Source organism: Patiria miniata, unplaced genomic scaffold (genome assembly GCF_015706575.1).
Source record: "Patiria miniata isolate m_02_andy unplaced genomic scaffold, ASM1570657v1 HiC_scaffold_20, whole genome shotgun sequence".
Classification (NCBI taxonomy): domain Eukaryota; kingdom Metazoa; phylum Echinodermata; class Asteroidea; order Valvatida; family Asterinidae; genus Patiria; species Patiria miniata.
The window spans coordinates 16,694,956-16,711,315 of record NW_024037059.1 but is presented as its reverse complement, the minus strand read 5'-3'; the positions used below and the strand labels follow the sequence as shown (position 1 = coordinate 16,711,315).

Below are 16,360 nucleotides of genomic sequence, written 5' to 3'. Positions count from 1 at the left end.
TTTTCCTGACTTATTGTGCTTGAAAGGAATATGAGAACCTAAAAGCAATCAAGGGAAGTTGGAAAATAACTGAATTGAAATCCACTCTCAACTTTGCTGCCCAAATTGACGAAACGTCTAAATGTTCATAGCTACAGATGGACAGATTTTTTTATTGATCTCTCTGTTACTTTTAACTACTGGAAATATACCTTTTGTTCAAAACCAATTTTAAATTGCAAATCCACTTCTATATGGATTGTGAATAACAAATAAGGAAAGAACACAGTGAAATGAGGGCTGAAGATGAAGTACAAGTTGGTTGTGTGTAAGCTATTGGTTTTCAAAGGTACCAGCCTTCCCGATGAGCATTGCGTGTCTGTATTTAAGTTGTCCTTTGGTTGTTATTCTATGTGAGTTGAATATAAAGATGATAGAACATTAAAAGGGAGAATTAACATGAACATTAAAATGAACATGAACATAGGAAAATACTCCTACCTAACATGGACGCTGCCCTGTGTGTTATCTGGCATACGAATGCCTCATCGAACGCTTCGTAGTCTGGCTCGTCTTCGTTATCATCACCAACTTGAAAGTCGTGTAAACCTAACGTCTTTCTGTAACAGAGAAATAAAAAATATCTTAAAAAGATGTTCCCTTTGTAATTGAAGTCAGATATTGTGATCCCTGACCATTTCCTGTAAGATGCTGCGAATGTTTCCAGTGATTCATCTTGAATTGTGAAGCTGCTTGCCGAGTGATGCAGTCATGATAACACATTGCATTTTTCTAACATCAGATGAAGACGAATGCTGATTTGACCTATTTCATTTGAGGAATTCATTGAAACATTCAAAGAGGAATTCCTTGACAAGGCGAGTTCATAAGTTTATCGTCTAATTGTTGACTTACATGAATTTGTCGACGTTATCTCTTCCATGGGTGCATACAACTCGCCGTAACGTTTGCCGTACTAGAGCCATCTGAAACGAGGAAAAAAACCCGGACTTTAAAATTAATTTTAAAATATCATTGAAACATCGAGGACAGCTAAGGATATGGCACAATGTAAAAAAGTTGGGATTTGAACAGTTCGCATTGTATGGCCCATATTTCTTAACCTGTCGTTTGATAATAAGGGGCTTGTAGAATCTCCCGACTTGCGAGATGTGCGGGCACATAGCGTAAAACCAAACTGTTGTCTAGTTTGAAGACGGAGTGATTCCACGAAGCACTTAAGCTTAAGGTATAAACTGAATACGAGGTTTTGTTACCATGTCCTTTGTAAGTTCAATACATGTATGCCGCCTCAAGATGGAAAGCGGTAATGTTAATATAAGCCGCCGGTATCTTATCACATGAAGTTCGAACAGAATAATTGAAGCAGACTTTAAAGGGCCCATGCCCATGTTAAGTAGCTTTTTTAATGCAGTGCCTGAGAATGAACCTTGGTGTCCCATTTAACCTTATTTTCTATTTTCGTTTTGCCATTTTCAAGGGTATTTTGGTGCCTTTTTGGTTTTTATGCTGATGCGAAGTTCCATATTCAGGAGCAAAAGTGTGACATTTCTGGCAGAAGCCTAAATGTTACAACTATTTCAACACCAAAAGTTGCCATAATTTTGAATATTTTGCTGTTGTAAATTTTCTTTTTTTGATGATTCGTTGTTGTCCACATGGCAGTAAGCTTAATGAGCAATTTTTCTCAAATGTTTTCAATGAACACATTTTTGAGTTCACAATTTGAACAGAAAACCCCTAAATTGAACAGTGTCTTCCTGAAATGACATCACAGCAAGAGCGCACTCAGTTGTTATTATTATTATTATTAATCATTTCTGGTAATGAAACCAAGGATTCTTCAAAAGCGCCCTAGGCACTGTAGCTCGCAAGCCTGAAGAAACATGTGGAGAGAAGACAATGAGAAGAAGTTACAGTTTTAGAGGTGGGAGGAAAAGCCCAGAAGAATATTCTGGGGAAAACCCACGGAATCAGGTAGGGACTGAAAACCCAATCCACAAATTATACAAACAGCCTAGCATTGATTTGGGGGATCCTATAGAAGTCATGATGACTTTATTACAACGATGATGAGGAATCTTCCTATGGCGTCACACGCGTTAAACAAATTCTTTGAAGCCGAAAGGGAACCTGTAGGACCACATCATTTTACAATGGAATATAGAGATATATTACCATTGCCAACGGTGACATATTCCACGCGTGTCGTCAAAGGTAACCAATTCTATCCTTTTTCCCCGCGCTTTTTTTGTGTGCAAGTGACGCGAAAACTGAAACATAAGCAGATCCCCACGAGGCTCAGTAGCTCCTGCACAAACACGATTTTACTGCGCGTTTGTATTAACGGGGCGTAATGTAGTCAATTTGTTGCATTGATAATGGTATGCGATGGTGCACCGTAGTCTCGCAGAAAGCCCAGGGGAACGCAAAAGGGGGAAAGAATCGACAGAAAGGCAAGAAACGGTACGAGAGCAGAAACGCAATACATAATGCACAGTTTAACACCTAAAGGCTTCCTGGATGTCTTTGTAGCTTGACTACGGCAGCCTGAATTGATGACGACTTCAAAAGAAATGTCTTCTCTTTTGATCGTATCAAAAGAAAACATTGTACCTTCTTTTTGTTTAGCGTGGAATTTACTTTGCATGATCGGTTTTGAGGAGTGAGGATGTGTGAGTTACATTTCAGAATTGACCAAGACTGATTGGAAATGCCTGCCACGCTGTCAGTAATCGGCCACAGAGGATGAGGAATCAATTTCCTCTCCGGGAAACAGTCAAACACCACGCCTCAATGAGTGACATCCAACCTGCACATTTCCCCCTCGAGTACACATTACGGCAGTGATAAATCTCTCCAATCTTGCCATTTTATTTGAACAGCTTAACTCGTCAGCGCCTTATTGTAATTTGTGGGTAAAGTGGAAGGCCTTATGGGTAAAGTATTATATCATCCATGCTATAACTTTAATAGTAGCTCTTAAGAATTTTTTTTAAATTACTTGAAGTTGTTCCTCACGGTAACATATTGGAGTTTATTTTGGTAAAGAAGTACAAGTTTGATGTCTCATAACTTCCATTCCAAAAACCCCCGATACTTCATAACTTTGATGGACTGAATGCTTTTAAAGACCCGACATAGACAGCTCGTCATGTAAGTGTCTACATTGCCTGAAGAAATCGGTTGTTTGTGACTTCATCATTTGATTTAGAGTGGGAAATCGACTTTCTATCACCGTCTTTGAAATCTTGGTCAATATATGAGTTTTCAAATGTGTGTGACTATTATGTGAATTATAGATAACTGCAGACATTTCTCGACATCCAAACGCGGGTGGTAAGACGCTGCTATCTACCTAAGATAGCAGTTGAACTGAAGACCGATAACTGCACTGTGGTAACAGCAGTGGTCAAGCTGGCTCCGTGGGGAACAGGTCTCTCTACCCCCTTCTCGCCTGAACGACCCCATGATCTTTACCTGTAAGACCCCGGAGGGGTTTCGATCAAGCCAGCAAACCTCGTGCACTACGTTCAACGGGATAGCTCCTGTGATAAATGCTAGGGCACTACTCCCCTTGAAGCTAGGGGGAATCTTTGGAAACTTACCTGTGAATTTGCGCGGGTGTAATCTGATTTGACGGGGCATTACTTACAGGTCACATTAAGTGATATGCAAGGGGAGAAAATCAGCTTAGTGTTGGCTGCACGGGACAGTAGCGTATTAAAGTGGGATCCAGTTTGCAAGGCACCTCATGGTTTCAATAAATGCAATGTTCTTTTATTTTCCTACTCAACGTCTGTTTTCTGCATTTCTGTCTTTAATTCAATAGCCCTTTTTGATTTCAACTCAGGTCACGTCTTGTGGATTCTAGCCAGACATTTACGGACCCTGAATGTTCCAGGAAATGACGTCCAGGTCTTTCGTTTGTCAGAATGAAGCCAGGCTTCTGCAAGCAGAGGATACAGTGGCAGAAACACCTGCCGTATCACGTGATCGCGAATATATAATCTTGCTATTCTGAGTTCACACGAAGCTATACAATTATTTTCTATAGCTTCATAAAGCTGAGATCAATTATTGCTAACAGTTTCAAATATGTTGTAATATTGGTATTTTACCATTATTTTCGTTCCTGTATCCCGACTTCACATGAGTGATAGTTATTTGAGGAAATCAAACTGTTCATTATTTTCTGAGCATATTTTGCGCTCTGGTTAGCTATAAACATGTTTTCGAAAAGAGCTGTCATCGTAGTGCGTTTTTCCAGGCACTTTCCATCTCTAGTGAATATTTTCCCATATCATTTCATCAATTGACGGCCTGACTGTTGTATCTTCTTCTTCTAAGTGTCTTCTTTTTCTTCGTTGGCCCACAATACAAATACCGGCGTCTTTTGTTGGCCATTTATAAACCAGCCACGAGACAGAAGGCCAACAGATAAAAACCCGCCAACTACAAATTTACTCGACCGAGATCTGTTACAAAGAGGAGGGGGGGGGCTATCATACACGCACGCAACGAACCTCTCAAATAAGGTTTGCACACTAACATTGGCCATCGTGCTATAACAAAAACCTCTGCCCATCTTCGGTCCTTTATGTGTAATACGATCGCACGGCCAGGCAACGCAATTTCTCTTTCGATTCTGAAATGATTCCAGTGAAATGGTACACCCACGAAGAAAAGAACGGAGACAAGAGAAGGGGGAAATAAAGACGACCATCGCGAACTACTGGCATCTTCGTATACTCACAAGGGACGTGCAGGCGGGGGGGGGGGGGGGGGCGCACGCCCACAACGAGGGTGTTGCGATCAGTGTAAACACGGGATATCTTTAGCAACATAGCAGCCATATGTTTGTGCGAGTCTGTGATTCGAACAAGACGTTATCCTATGCATTCTCTGCTGTTCCATTTATTTGTTTAGGTCTGAACAACAAATAACTTCCCTATTAAATGTTAAAGTCATAACTATTTTAGATAAGTGAATGTCATAAGGTTTCAACTGCTTCAAAATGAAATTTGATACACGAAGAAGGTTGCCTAAGTGCACATCACCGCACTTGAAGGGGGCGCCAAAATGTGTCAAAGGAGTGTTGACTCGAAGAGTTCTATAGGAAGTTCAAACTGTTCTTTTCAATAACTTCGAGGAGCATCCCTCTCCTTAGATTCCCTACACGCTTTTCTGAGTTTTTCTGCCTCCGATTATTACATTAACTCGCAGGTGCTTTGTGTTCAACCAAATGGGACCACAGTCATCACGAACAGGTGGACTACTAATCAACTCAACAAACAGAACATCACTCTAAACCCGCTGCGTGAGAAGGTTTATTACTAACGAGAAGTAGGCTGAGATGTCTGGGTTCGTTTGAGCTCTTTCGACAAGGTCGTGTCGTACTTCAAATTGTCAGCGTCATCTTCTGGTTGACATGGTTCTGTCCATTCCAACCTTGTCAAAAAGTGTGGCTTCTAAAGTACCTCGACACTCTTACTGCGTGCATGGTTCAACCATAGAGCAAGTTCCTTGCTCTATGGTTCAGCGTCCTCCAGTCAATGTCTTTACTTAACCTTATATCTATTAGATCGTTTAACTAAAAGTTAATTTGCAGGTCAGTGAACAAGTTTTCGATTTGTATCTATAATTTCAATTCCGTCTCTAGATAGTTTAGAATGGTCATTTTTTATTGAGGCCGTTCTTCGATTTAATCCAATCATCCGCTAGTGTCCTGAGTAAATTCAGTTAGTGCGCCAGAGTCTAATAGTGTGTGGGCCAAAATAAGGTCGCAATTAATCTGCTGTAAACCTCTTAAAGGAGCAGAGACAGTACAGGGACTGTATTTGAGAATCTTGGCAAACTTTGCTCAAGTACGGTTTCAGATGGCTATCTTTAACCTGTGGACGGCAAAATACGTCAACGGGTCCTTGACACGATATCGACGACCGGGCAAGCAGCTTGTTAGGATCTTTCTTCTACCCTACCGCGCCTTAGCGAAGTCCGCAGTCCAGGACCAAGCTTCTGAGCTCGTGTAATTAAATTTTTGGCAAGAGAGACAGGGCGATTCAATTATGAAATCGCAAATCCTTGAGAAGTCGTTATGGCCGGCTGGATTTCCCGTTTCTGGATGTGTAAGTCCATTATCGGCGATTGGACTTGTGGATTTTGGTCCTGTCTTCACCTTGGCGCCAATTTTCTGTTTTTGTCTTCTTATTTTTCCCGCGCAAAACGTCGAGGGGGTCGGTGTTTGTGTTCTGAATCAGTCAACAATTTCCGTCATAATGAAATTAATTGAATCTTCGTCGTTCAGTACAGGATAACATTAGCACTCATCAGCCAATCAGAGAGGCACAACCAAAGCTCTAACTCTACCTTGACGAAATCTAACCACATGGCAAGTCTTTTGGCGGGAAGTCATTGCCCGCGATTCTAATTTTAAGGTGTCAAAGAAAACTTTCTGTCGGTGTCATGCCAAGTTGTAAATCCTCAACGTCAACATGAGACATGTGATAAACCCGGCCTAGTTAATGCTGACCCTCAAGTTAACCAAGTTTCAATTTAACTTGAAGGAATACTCCTTTCCTCCCCTTTCTGGAAAAGTTTTTGTGTTGATAAATACGGTTGAAGAGAGACAATTCTTGTCCTGAGGGAAATTCGATAAATGATCAGCTGAGGAAATAGAACCTCACCGACGGGTCTTGAAGAGTAAGACGCTTTGACTCGCAGGTAATAACTGCTTGGTCTGTATCAACACCTATGTATATATTGGCTCTAATTCCTTGGGGCTGGTTTATGCGTCGCCTACACACTGAAAACACTCTGAAGCTACAAAGTGACGCAAATACAGACGATCTTGTTAAAAATGTACCTCAATGTCGCATTGGTACATTATGAGTGGTCTGGATACATTCTAGCAATCATAAACTTTTGCAACGCTCCGTTTCATTGGAAACTAGACCAAAAAATGCTTTGCCTGGGCTTGCGTGAGATTGCTTTGGCCAATGGTGTTATAATGTTTATGGTTTATTTAAGTAGATTGACTATATTTCAGGAGCATTCTGCGTAAAAGGCGTAGGATCTGGTGCATGCCAACAAACACAAAGTACCCGGAAAACTCATTTCGTTAATAACGGCAAGTGCTGGTGATATCAGTTTCAGACTTTGGTGCTATGAAAATAAACGTGCCGACTGGATGCCAACATCTGGTCTTGGTATACAGATTTCGCCTTGGATGTTTGGATGTTTCCACCTCACTCTATCCAGTCCGTTCCCTGACATTTTAAAAATTATGAATCTAGAACTGTCACTTCATAGTATATAGGCTACGATATCCCGAATGCGAAACCGGTGCCGTCTCAATTTAAATTGCAATGACCTACCCTTTACGACCGCCGATGGTTGACTAAGACCTCATTTCCCGCTCAAATATTTCCAGAGGAGACAGTGTAAATCTTAGAAGATATTCTTTAAGCCAGGAACTACATGACCGATTCGGAATCGAGCAATTTCACTAGAACATGATTTGACATTTTCACGTAGATTTGCGCACATAGTCAACATTTAAGCTATCCGGTGCAAGTTACATTTTATACTAAGAAAAGATTGAGTTTCGACAATATTATGTTACAGTTGAAGACTAGGTAGGAAATTCACTACCGTTTTGGTAATTCCTTCATCAGACTCCGATGTACCTTTAAACCAATAAACCCTCAGCCCCTTCGCTTGCTCGTACACGCCAATCTGTAAATCGGTTATCACAATATTCGCCCACATGGCTAGGCCGCACGTTATAATACGATTTCATGCGTCAAGTTCGGCAGGCATGTGACGATAGCGAAGAGATACCATTTAGATATAGGGATCCCGTAGCCGTGCCTGATTTAGCAATGGTAATTTTGTTTCATTGCGCTGCCAACGATGTGTCAGAAGCAAAGTACTGCGAACCCCTGCGTGACGGCATCGACCTTGGTGCGTACGCGATAGCTGGATACAAGGGCAAGGATATATCTCCTATGCTGATTTAACGTGGAGAAATTATTGACCACGTTTCGTTGGTACAAACTGCATGGGCTAATACACACGGAAACACACTGCCATCTCTTTAGCCACCGTCACAATTTGTGAGAACTACATCAAACATCCATTTTAAAACTTTAAATTATTGTTTTCTTAGGTTGTACAATGACTCTTTTACAGAACCGCAAGGTGTGTTTGTGTGCCGCTATGCGAGAGAATATGTATATTTCAAACACCATGCGTGCATTGCGAACGAGAGATTTGGTGTTCTGCGATGAAAACTGTGCTTTATTCATTAAACTCACGTTCTAACAAAAGTCTGTTGATTCTTTGCTTGATTTGAAGTCAGACACCCGCAGCTAAGAAACTTAGCCAGTGAATCAGAGAAAGTCTCCGGGGCAGTGGTGGATGAGTGAATGTATCTCCTAATCCATCACCTGGCTTTTCCCTAAAACGGATTTAATTTGGAATCCGTCCCTTGACTCAGACTTTATCTTAGTAGTATGAATAATTTGAGAAAAAAACTTGTGGAAAAAGTTAAACAAAAACATTGAAACATTGTGTTCTGGGTTTAACCTTCAAGTTTCAAATTATAGCCAGTGCTGTTAGTCAGACTCGGTAAAACTTTTTCGGTGACTTGATCTAAAAGCAGTCTGACGAAGTTCAGTTGATAGACTGTTAAGATCTTCAAGTATGCTTGGTGTCACTTTTTCCGTAGTAATCACAGTTACAATCTCTGAGGTAGTTTTACGGCTGATTTGTCAAAAGCGGCAAGGAGCAGGTTTAACTTTGAATTTCCTCCGTCGGGTCCATTTCAAAGCAGACACTAAACTCGTCTGGGAAAACGTTACTTAACGAAGCAGAAACCTTGGACCTCGTCAGATAACGACGATTCTACCCCTCTTCGTATCCACTTGTTTTACTGTCGGCGTTACGGCGTGTGTATCTTACTACCTCGGGTGGATTTCTTCTCCCTTCTGCCTAATTACAACTTCACACAACAGATAAATCTGACAATTATCTGGCCATCTGTCCCTGCAGCTAATGCATCTTAGTGCCTGACAACGTGGCCCATCGGATTCTTCATCACACCTTGCGAGGAGAAGGTTCCTGGGCTATTTCTTGGTGAAATCTAGTTCCTTTTTGGCGGATAGGCAGATGCGATCGGACAAACTCGATTGAAGGAGACAGGATTTTTTTTGTTTCTGGTATTTGTTTTATGAGGCTGTTCGACTAAGATGTGTATCTGGCTTCGTGTAGGCACTATCCCATGAGTAACACATTCCACATTTCCTGTGATCTTCCCGCCTTGGGCCTGAATTCCTTATTCGGGGACTTGTACCTTGAGAGAGAACGAAGTAGTCAGGGGAAACATTCTATATTCTGCCAGGAAAGATTTATTTAAAGAAGAATTCATACGCAAGGACTTCAAGAATAGGATGTTTATTTGGCAGAAACATTGGTCAAAATCAATAACGCACGAAGTATTGTCATTGAGTTCAAAAGGAAGATTCCATAAAAGTAGTTAGTTGCCTATGTTTGTTATGATTTTTTCTTGGTTCTTTTTGGGGTTCGTTTTGGCACATCAAAACTCAGTTTAATATTTGTCTTCTTGCCGAATATCACTGAATCCATGAGGCCACTGCAGTACAAACGAAACCTCTTTTTGACAAACGAAACCTCTTTTTGACAAACGAAACCTCTTTTTGACAAACGAAACCTCTTTTTGACAAACCCATTTGGACGCCTCTTTTATCGTTATATTCTTCAAGTAGGCTACACGAACCCGACTCCGTCGGCTTTTAAAATCAAACTATTAACGGCCTATAGTAAAATTGATTCTTCGCGCGATACACAGGAAATCAAAGCGCGTGAAAGTCATCATCGACTGCTCCTACACGGCCAAGATTGTAAGATATTTCTTTGAGGCGAGCTGGAGAGTCCTTAACTCGTGAAAAGTGAGACGCTCTTAGATTTCTAGCCGTGTTTACTCTTCCAGATCACTCCCCGATTTCTGCTGTATCCAGCATTTTTTCCCGAGAAGTGTGCGTACGGCAGGTGAAAGTATCGTTTACACTTGACGTAGATGGGCGGGAGCCCCCACAGGAGGCCCGCTAGAAGCGCATCAGTGTCCCTGGTAAACCTCTCACGGGACCCAGACGGCTCCCCTGGTGCACAGGATGGGCCAAAAAAAGTTTTATTTTGATCGCGATTGTGCTCGATCGGAAAGTTTTGGATTTCCCATGGAATGTTTGTTGGTTTATACAGACAGGATCTACCGCGGGGTACTAAAAGACGGGACTCTTTTGAAACGGTCAGCGGCCACGTGGATAAGGTTTCCCCGTCGACAGTGGCGTAAATGCCCGGACCTGCCTGCTTCGCAACTACTTGCCTCGGGCCCAAGAGTACTTTACCATAAATTTGATATTTTTTCCATTTCTGATGGATTGTATAGACTGCACTTAGGACTATTTCAGAACAGAAAAGCATTTGTCAGGTGGATTTTTTTTCCGCGAAGAATCAAAGACTTCGATTACAATTACAAGAGAGATGACACTATATACCCGTGTGGATTGCGACGACTATGAACCGTTTACGAGTCTCGACCACTCCTTAAACGATTGAAGGGACTTTTGAGGTCACGCCGCGTCGGTCGTCGCGTCCTTCACTCGAGCAATCAAATCTATACCTGGCATTAAACATGCACGATATTCTTGGCGGGAATTATACCACATGCTACGTAGCACGCGCGCGTAAATAAGAAGGGAACAAAATGTGATTGATCGCACTAATTCACATGCAATAAAAGGAGCCCATTTCGGGTCACGTTCTCAACTTGTTCTACAAATATGAGTCAAGTACGTATGGATTAACCGTTGAGGGACCCTTAATTGAAAACCTGAGCCAACAGATAATGATAAAGTGCATTATTGTTCTTAATATTAAGTGGATGTAAAAGGTTCTGCTACGAGTGGGTGTATGTAATCTCCAATGGGAAAGTGGAGCACCTTGATCCTTTCTAGGGAGGAGTAAAGAGATTTTGGTACGTTTTCTAGATGTGATATCTTTTATATTATGTAGTGAGTTATGAAATAACAGAAGTAATATTTCATTCGTTTTAAAAACGAAAAACAATTTGATTGGCCAATTTCAAGCAGCATTTTTGTCAAAGCCTGTTTTACAAAGGAACCTTTAGAGTTTACATTTTGTGGCAACTCCGTTACCACGGGTCCTGCCATTATTACATCCATTCGGAGCATTACAACTATTGTTTAGAAGAGCAATTAGGAAGTTTGCTGCCACCAAGCGTTTGAAAAGTGCCAATCGGTACGTCCCCTAGGCACTTTGAACAGTTACAACACGTTGCCATTAAGAGGATGAATTTGTGCCAAAATGTGCACAAGATGTGGTACGACTCCGATTCTTGACGTCATTGAAGTTCTATTTCAAGTCTCCCACTGGGCCGTGTTCCTCTCCGATGCCACTCCATCAGCGAGATGCTGACGATGATGACCACCGGACTGCGGCATCAAAGTCCCCGCTTCCCATTCCCCTCACGACTCGCTTGACCATCAGCCCGGGAGACTTGTACGGACACGTACACGGAGGTCAAGCAGCGGCCCTAAGGGACAAAGCCGGACACTCGAGACGACTAATTCAATTAGTTTGAGGATTCAAGACGGACGACGGTCGCTGCTCCACCTGGACTAAAAAAGGGTGACCAGGAGTAAACTCATTTACTTAAAGTGAATTACATAAAAAATTGCCTTGCTTTTTATGTATTTGTCCTTGTGGGCGGAGAAAAAAAGGATTAGCCCATACCACTTTAACAAGATGAAATCTGGACACTTTTTTCATTAACCGTTAGTCATTGTGTCATTGTCAATCCCTTCCTTTTTTGGTAATATTTTAAATTTCTTGGCAGCTGAACTCTTCCGAGAATAATCAACAATATTATTGTCAACCATGACAACTAAGGGTACATCCAAATCTTGATTTATATGTAGACAATGCATTACAGTTAGAGAAAATGCAAGACCCTGTCAGTGTTTATCTTGTACATTTGCACAAAATTGTATCTTTGCACAAACACCGTGCGCAGCGTAAGCGGACACCAAACTGAATAGGCATCATACGACTTGGTGTAACCATAGAGCAAGGAACATACCCTCTATCACCACTGGTCGTGCCTCATCATCCTTAGACGGGATTATCCTCTAAGAAAGTAAGATGACTCCCTCTCCCATCCAAACAAAAATATCAACAGATTGATAAATGGATTATTGCGCTCTCAGAGCTGTGTGAAGTCTTGATTGAATTATTGGTATTCGTTTAACCCGATGAGCTGCCTCGCCGCGCAGTTAGTTTTATGGGTTTTCTATAGTCAAATGCTTTTACAGCATTTGTTGCTAAAAGGCCTTACGTACATAACACGGTATGCACTCAGTAAGGCAGGATATAAAAGCACTTTCATTCAGTCGCAGGTAACACTTCTTGAATGTTGAATCTAATGCATTACCATTTCATTTTGTAGGCTTTCTTCAGTGGTCAGTGAAACTAACTTTGGTTGGTACTCGGCCAGTTCTTCAAATGACAGACAAGAACTGCTTTTAATGTGAAGAAAGCGCCATATACGCAGCCACGTAAATGATTCTTCTCATAACTACTCACATCACTGAGTCGTGTCACAAGATGACAGCCAAATTAGCTGAAGTCAGATGAAAGAGATATACCGCCAAGACGAAAAACAATTCCCGCCAAAAATGAGTCGTTGGTAATCACTCATCGTAAAACGTGATATCATGCATGGAAGAGATCACACAGTGATCCGCCATTCCTGATCGGGAATTTGTCTTCCGGATATTTCAGAATTCAGATCTTAGAGCAGCCTTAGAGTTATGCCTTTTGGCTCTTTAAAAAGTCATGTGATCAATCGGCCGTCATTTTTAATTTCCTCTATTTTAGGCTCGTTCCTCTAAGAATCAATATGGCGCTGTTTACATTGTCGTGACAACAAAACTGGGCGCTTTACGGTGCATTCCAGAAACCATTGAGATTACAACCTCGCATTCAAATCATGTCCCGAGATAAACAAACAGCATCTTAGACGATTCCGCTCCCCGATTGGCCTCCTATAACCCCCTTTTAGAGACATTTGCCAGCAGAAACACCTCCAGTATCTAAATATAGATGGTGGGATGAAATCTACACCGTATTGTGCAATGACATACTTCCCGGCGCTCAAGCGAAAATCGATAGTACTTTTCCTCGGCGGGGCCTCCCGCGTCTTCGATATTGACTGCTTTTGGCGGGAACAGAGGGGGATGGGAGGCGCACAAAGAAACTTTGAAATTCTGACGCAAACAGGCCGCTTTTATCGCTTGCCGTACCGCACATTAGCATTTTCACTTACGTCTGCAGACCCCCGGTTCCGCGTATAATAATAACAAATAGGGGTTTGGATTGTCAATGGGAAGATGTATTTGTTTTTCTTTCCTCCGTCTTAAAGAGTGACCTATGACAGTGATTTCCTCTGGATGGATCTTAAGCGTTTGATCCGTGCTCGAGAATACACAAATATCAAAACAACTTATACCTATTAGAGTATCTATAATTGGTATGTGGCGAATGATACCAATTCTTGTTAATTCTTGGTAACTGAAGTTAGTGTACTGAAGAAATTGTCAATTCTCCTATACATTTAAATGTTTTGGGCCAATGAAACATTTGCTTCGATTTAAATATTTAACTTGTATCTATCCTAACCAAATTACAACAGCTTTCCTGCAACACTTGCAAGAATTCACCATACAACCCAAGCCAGTGTACTGTGTGCCATATTTAAATGTGCCACTAATAACACTTTCAACTAACATATCGACCTGGCGCGCAGAAACCTTAAATCTGCGTTGGTCTCAGTCTGTAAATTGACAAGATAAACAGTATACTGCTACTGTTAAAGGGTTCAAACGAACGGATATTCATTGGACACTTACCGTCTCATAAATCCAATAAACTGACCCTATCACCCAAAGTAAACCAAGCGCCTTGAACGAACAAACCCAATCCGCGCCGGAAAAACAAACTTTATTTTTAAGAATAATAAAAGTATACTACTATATGTGGCTCCAAAAAAAAATACTGTAAAGAAATTGTATTATAGGGCGAGATAGTGTTTGTTTATCCCGGTGAGGTTCAATATTTTCATTCAATTACAGACCGGTCAAGGACCTCAACTATCGACGGGCTATAGTTACCAAGACCTCCAAATTTATTCATTTATTTTGTAAAAATCTTGCAGGATGTATTGATTGGCTACAGATCCAATTACACACAGCTAATTTAATTAAAACATGGAACATATTTTCGTCTTCAATCAAAGGTCAGTTCTGTGAGGGTCACATAGGGAAAACAATCACAAATTGTAGAGTGAGAGGTCACGATCTTATTTATTACGGAATATTTTTGAAGATTAACGTCTGAGCCATGGCTTAAATTAACCCTGGATGACAGAATAGCAATGTGAATGTGAAAATGAAATGCAATTTCAGGCGGTGGAATTAAATACAACACATTCACGTGCACAAAGAAACGCTGTCTTAAGTTTTTTGTTTAACTTGTTTAAGTAGTATTTCCAAAATTTTAGCATTTTAGCAAAAAGTGAAGACATTCTATTTAAACTCGTCCATAATTGATCTATCAGGAGAGTTTGTTGAATCATTTGAAAATACAAATACATTCGGCCTACAGACAAAATCAATAAAGCAATTATCAGCTTTTCCACATTGAATGCATAAACGTCAACTGAAGCAATTTGAACACTTCACTTTATTCATTTCACATTAGCCATGTTAATTCTAATTTCATGGTCGATCAGTTCAAATTTTCCTAGCGAGTGGAAGCGTAATTCCTGGGAAAAAACGTTCTCCATCTTAAAATCAATTAGTTTACAATTGAAGATAATGTAAGAAGTCATAGTGTGCCTATCAAGTGAGGTACTTGGAATATCGAATCATGCATAATAATTGCTGGCCTGGCAGGCAGCACAATGCCATGGATGATTGGCGACTATTGGTAAAGGTTAGACACTGCTGGTAGGGAGTCTATCCTCATGGGGTCATGTAAGGTCAATGCCCGGTAACTCAAAGGTCACGCTCTGGTCCTTGGAGATGTTCGCAGGGATTGGTTGGTCGGTGTCAAGATTGGGTGTCTTGAAAGTAATCAAGTGATGATTGGAGGTGGCTTGTTGTCTGTTATGCTGTGTATTGGGTGGTAATGATGACATTGGTATTCTGGTGGCATTGCATGGGATAATATGACCTGAATTGTCGAAATGGTGGTGGTGAAATGGTGTGCAATAATGATAATTTTGATGACGATGACGATGACAAAACCACGTGTGGTGAGTCGTGTTATAATGATAATTGATGATTGTAGTAACGGATGATTAGTGACGGTGATTTCAAATGGTGTTGATAATAGTGATAATGATAGTGTTAGAGATGCTCACGAACACAAAAATGCTGACGTCACATACATTCGGTTGCTGCAGTAAAAGAGAATGGTGGTGCACAGTCATGATCTACATGTTAAATGCAGTAATTTCGTCACACACTGAAAAGTACCTACATCCTCCTTGACATAATTTTCAGCCTACAAACGCAAACATCACTTTAATATCAGGAACGTGCGTTACTGCCAGTCCAACAGTTGATCAAAATGTAATAACCCATCACCGAGGGAAAGTTGTTTTGTTGCATTTCTCGCGCCCTAGCGCGTGGATGCCTATGTGTGTGTGTATACACGCATCCCCGCTTGCTCTAAATGTCATGTACGCCTAGCCTCAAGGTACAAATAGCGATTGCTTTTGTACATCCCGTGCGTAAAAAGTACTGAAAATCCACGTCGCTACTCGACAAATTGAAAATACCTAAAGGGTGTGTTTGCCTTTTATTAAAAAATAAATGTGACGGTTACGAGAAACTGAACAATTCCTCGAGACATAAAAATCTATAAAAGCTCTCTTTGGGGAAGACTAATGATGGTATTTATGCACGGAATGTGTCTGCCCCTGACGCCAAAAATTGATCTGGTTAAGGGTACATTTCTAACGAAGAGAGATGTAGGCAGGCAAAACTAAACGAACAAACAAAAAAGAAGAAGAAGAAAGAAAAAAAAAAGGAAAAGCGTTTCTTATTGAGTTATTTGCTTTAAAGGGGCTGTGCAATGAATTTGTGCCAATCTCTACTCCTCTTAAATGTATAAAAACTATTTGAAATCCACTTTTGGTTAATTTTATTGAAACCACGCTTTTTCAACATTTTATTTACATGCCTTTTCAGACAAC

At 40.9% G+C, this 16,360-nt stretch overlaps 1 protein-coding gene across 1 annotated transcript in view; it reads right to left on the bottom strand.

The window, feature by feature from the left end:
- Nucleotides 1-16,360, bottom strand: part of LOC119727618 (guanylate cyclase soluble subunit alpha-2-like) — a 41,158-nt gene that overhangs the window by 15,990 nt on the left and 8,808 nt on the right. The window contains exons 2-3 of the mRNA XM_038199577.1: nt 895-965; nt 481-599 (exon numbers count right to left, since the gene is read on the bottom strand). Of these exons, the coding sequence (XP_038055505.1) occupies nt 481-599; nt 895-965 (190 nt within the window). The remainder of the gene's footprint in view (nt 1-480; nt 600-894; nt 966-16,360) is intronic.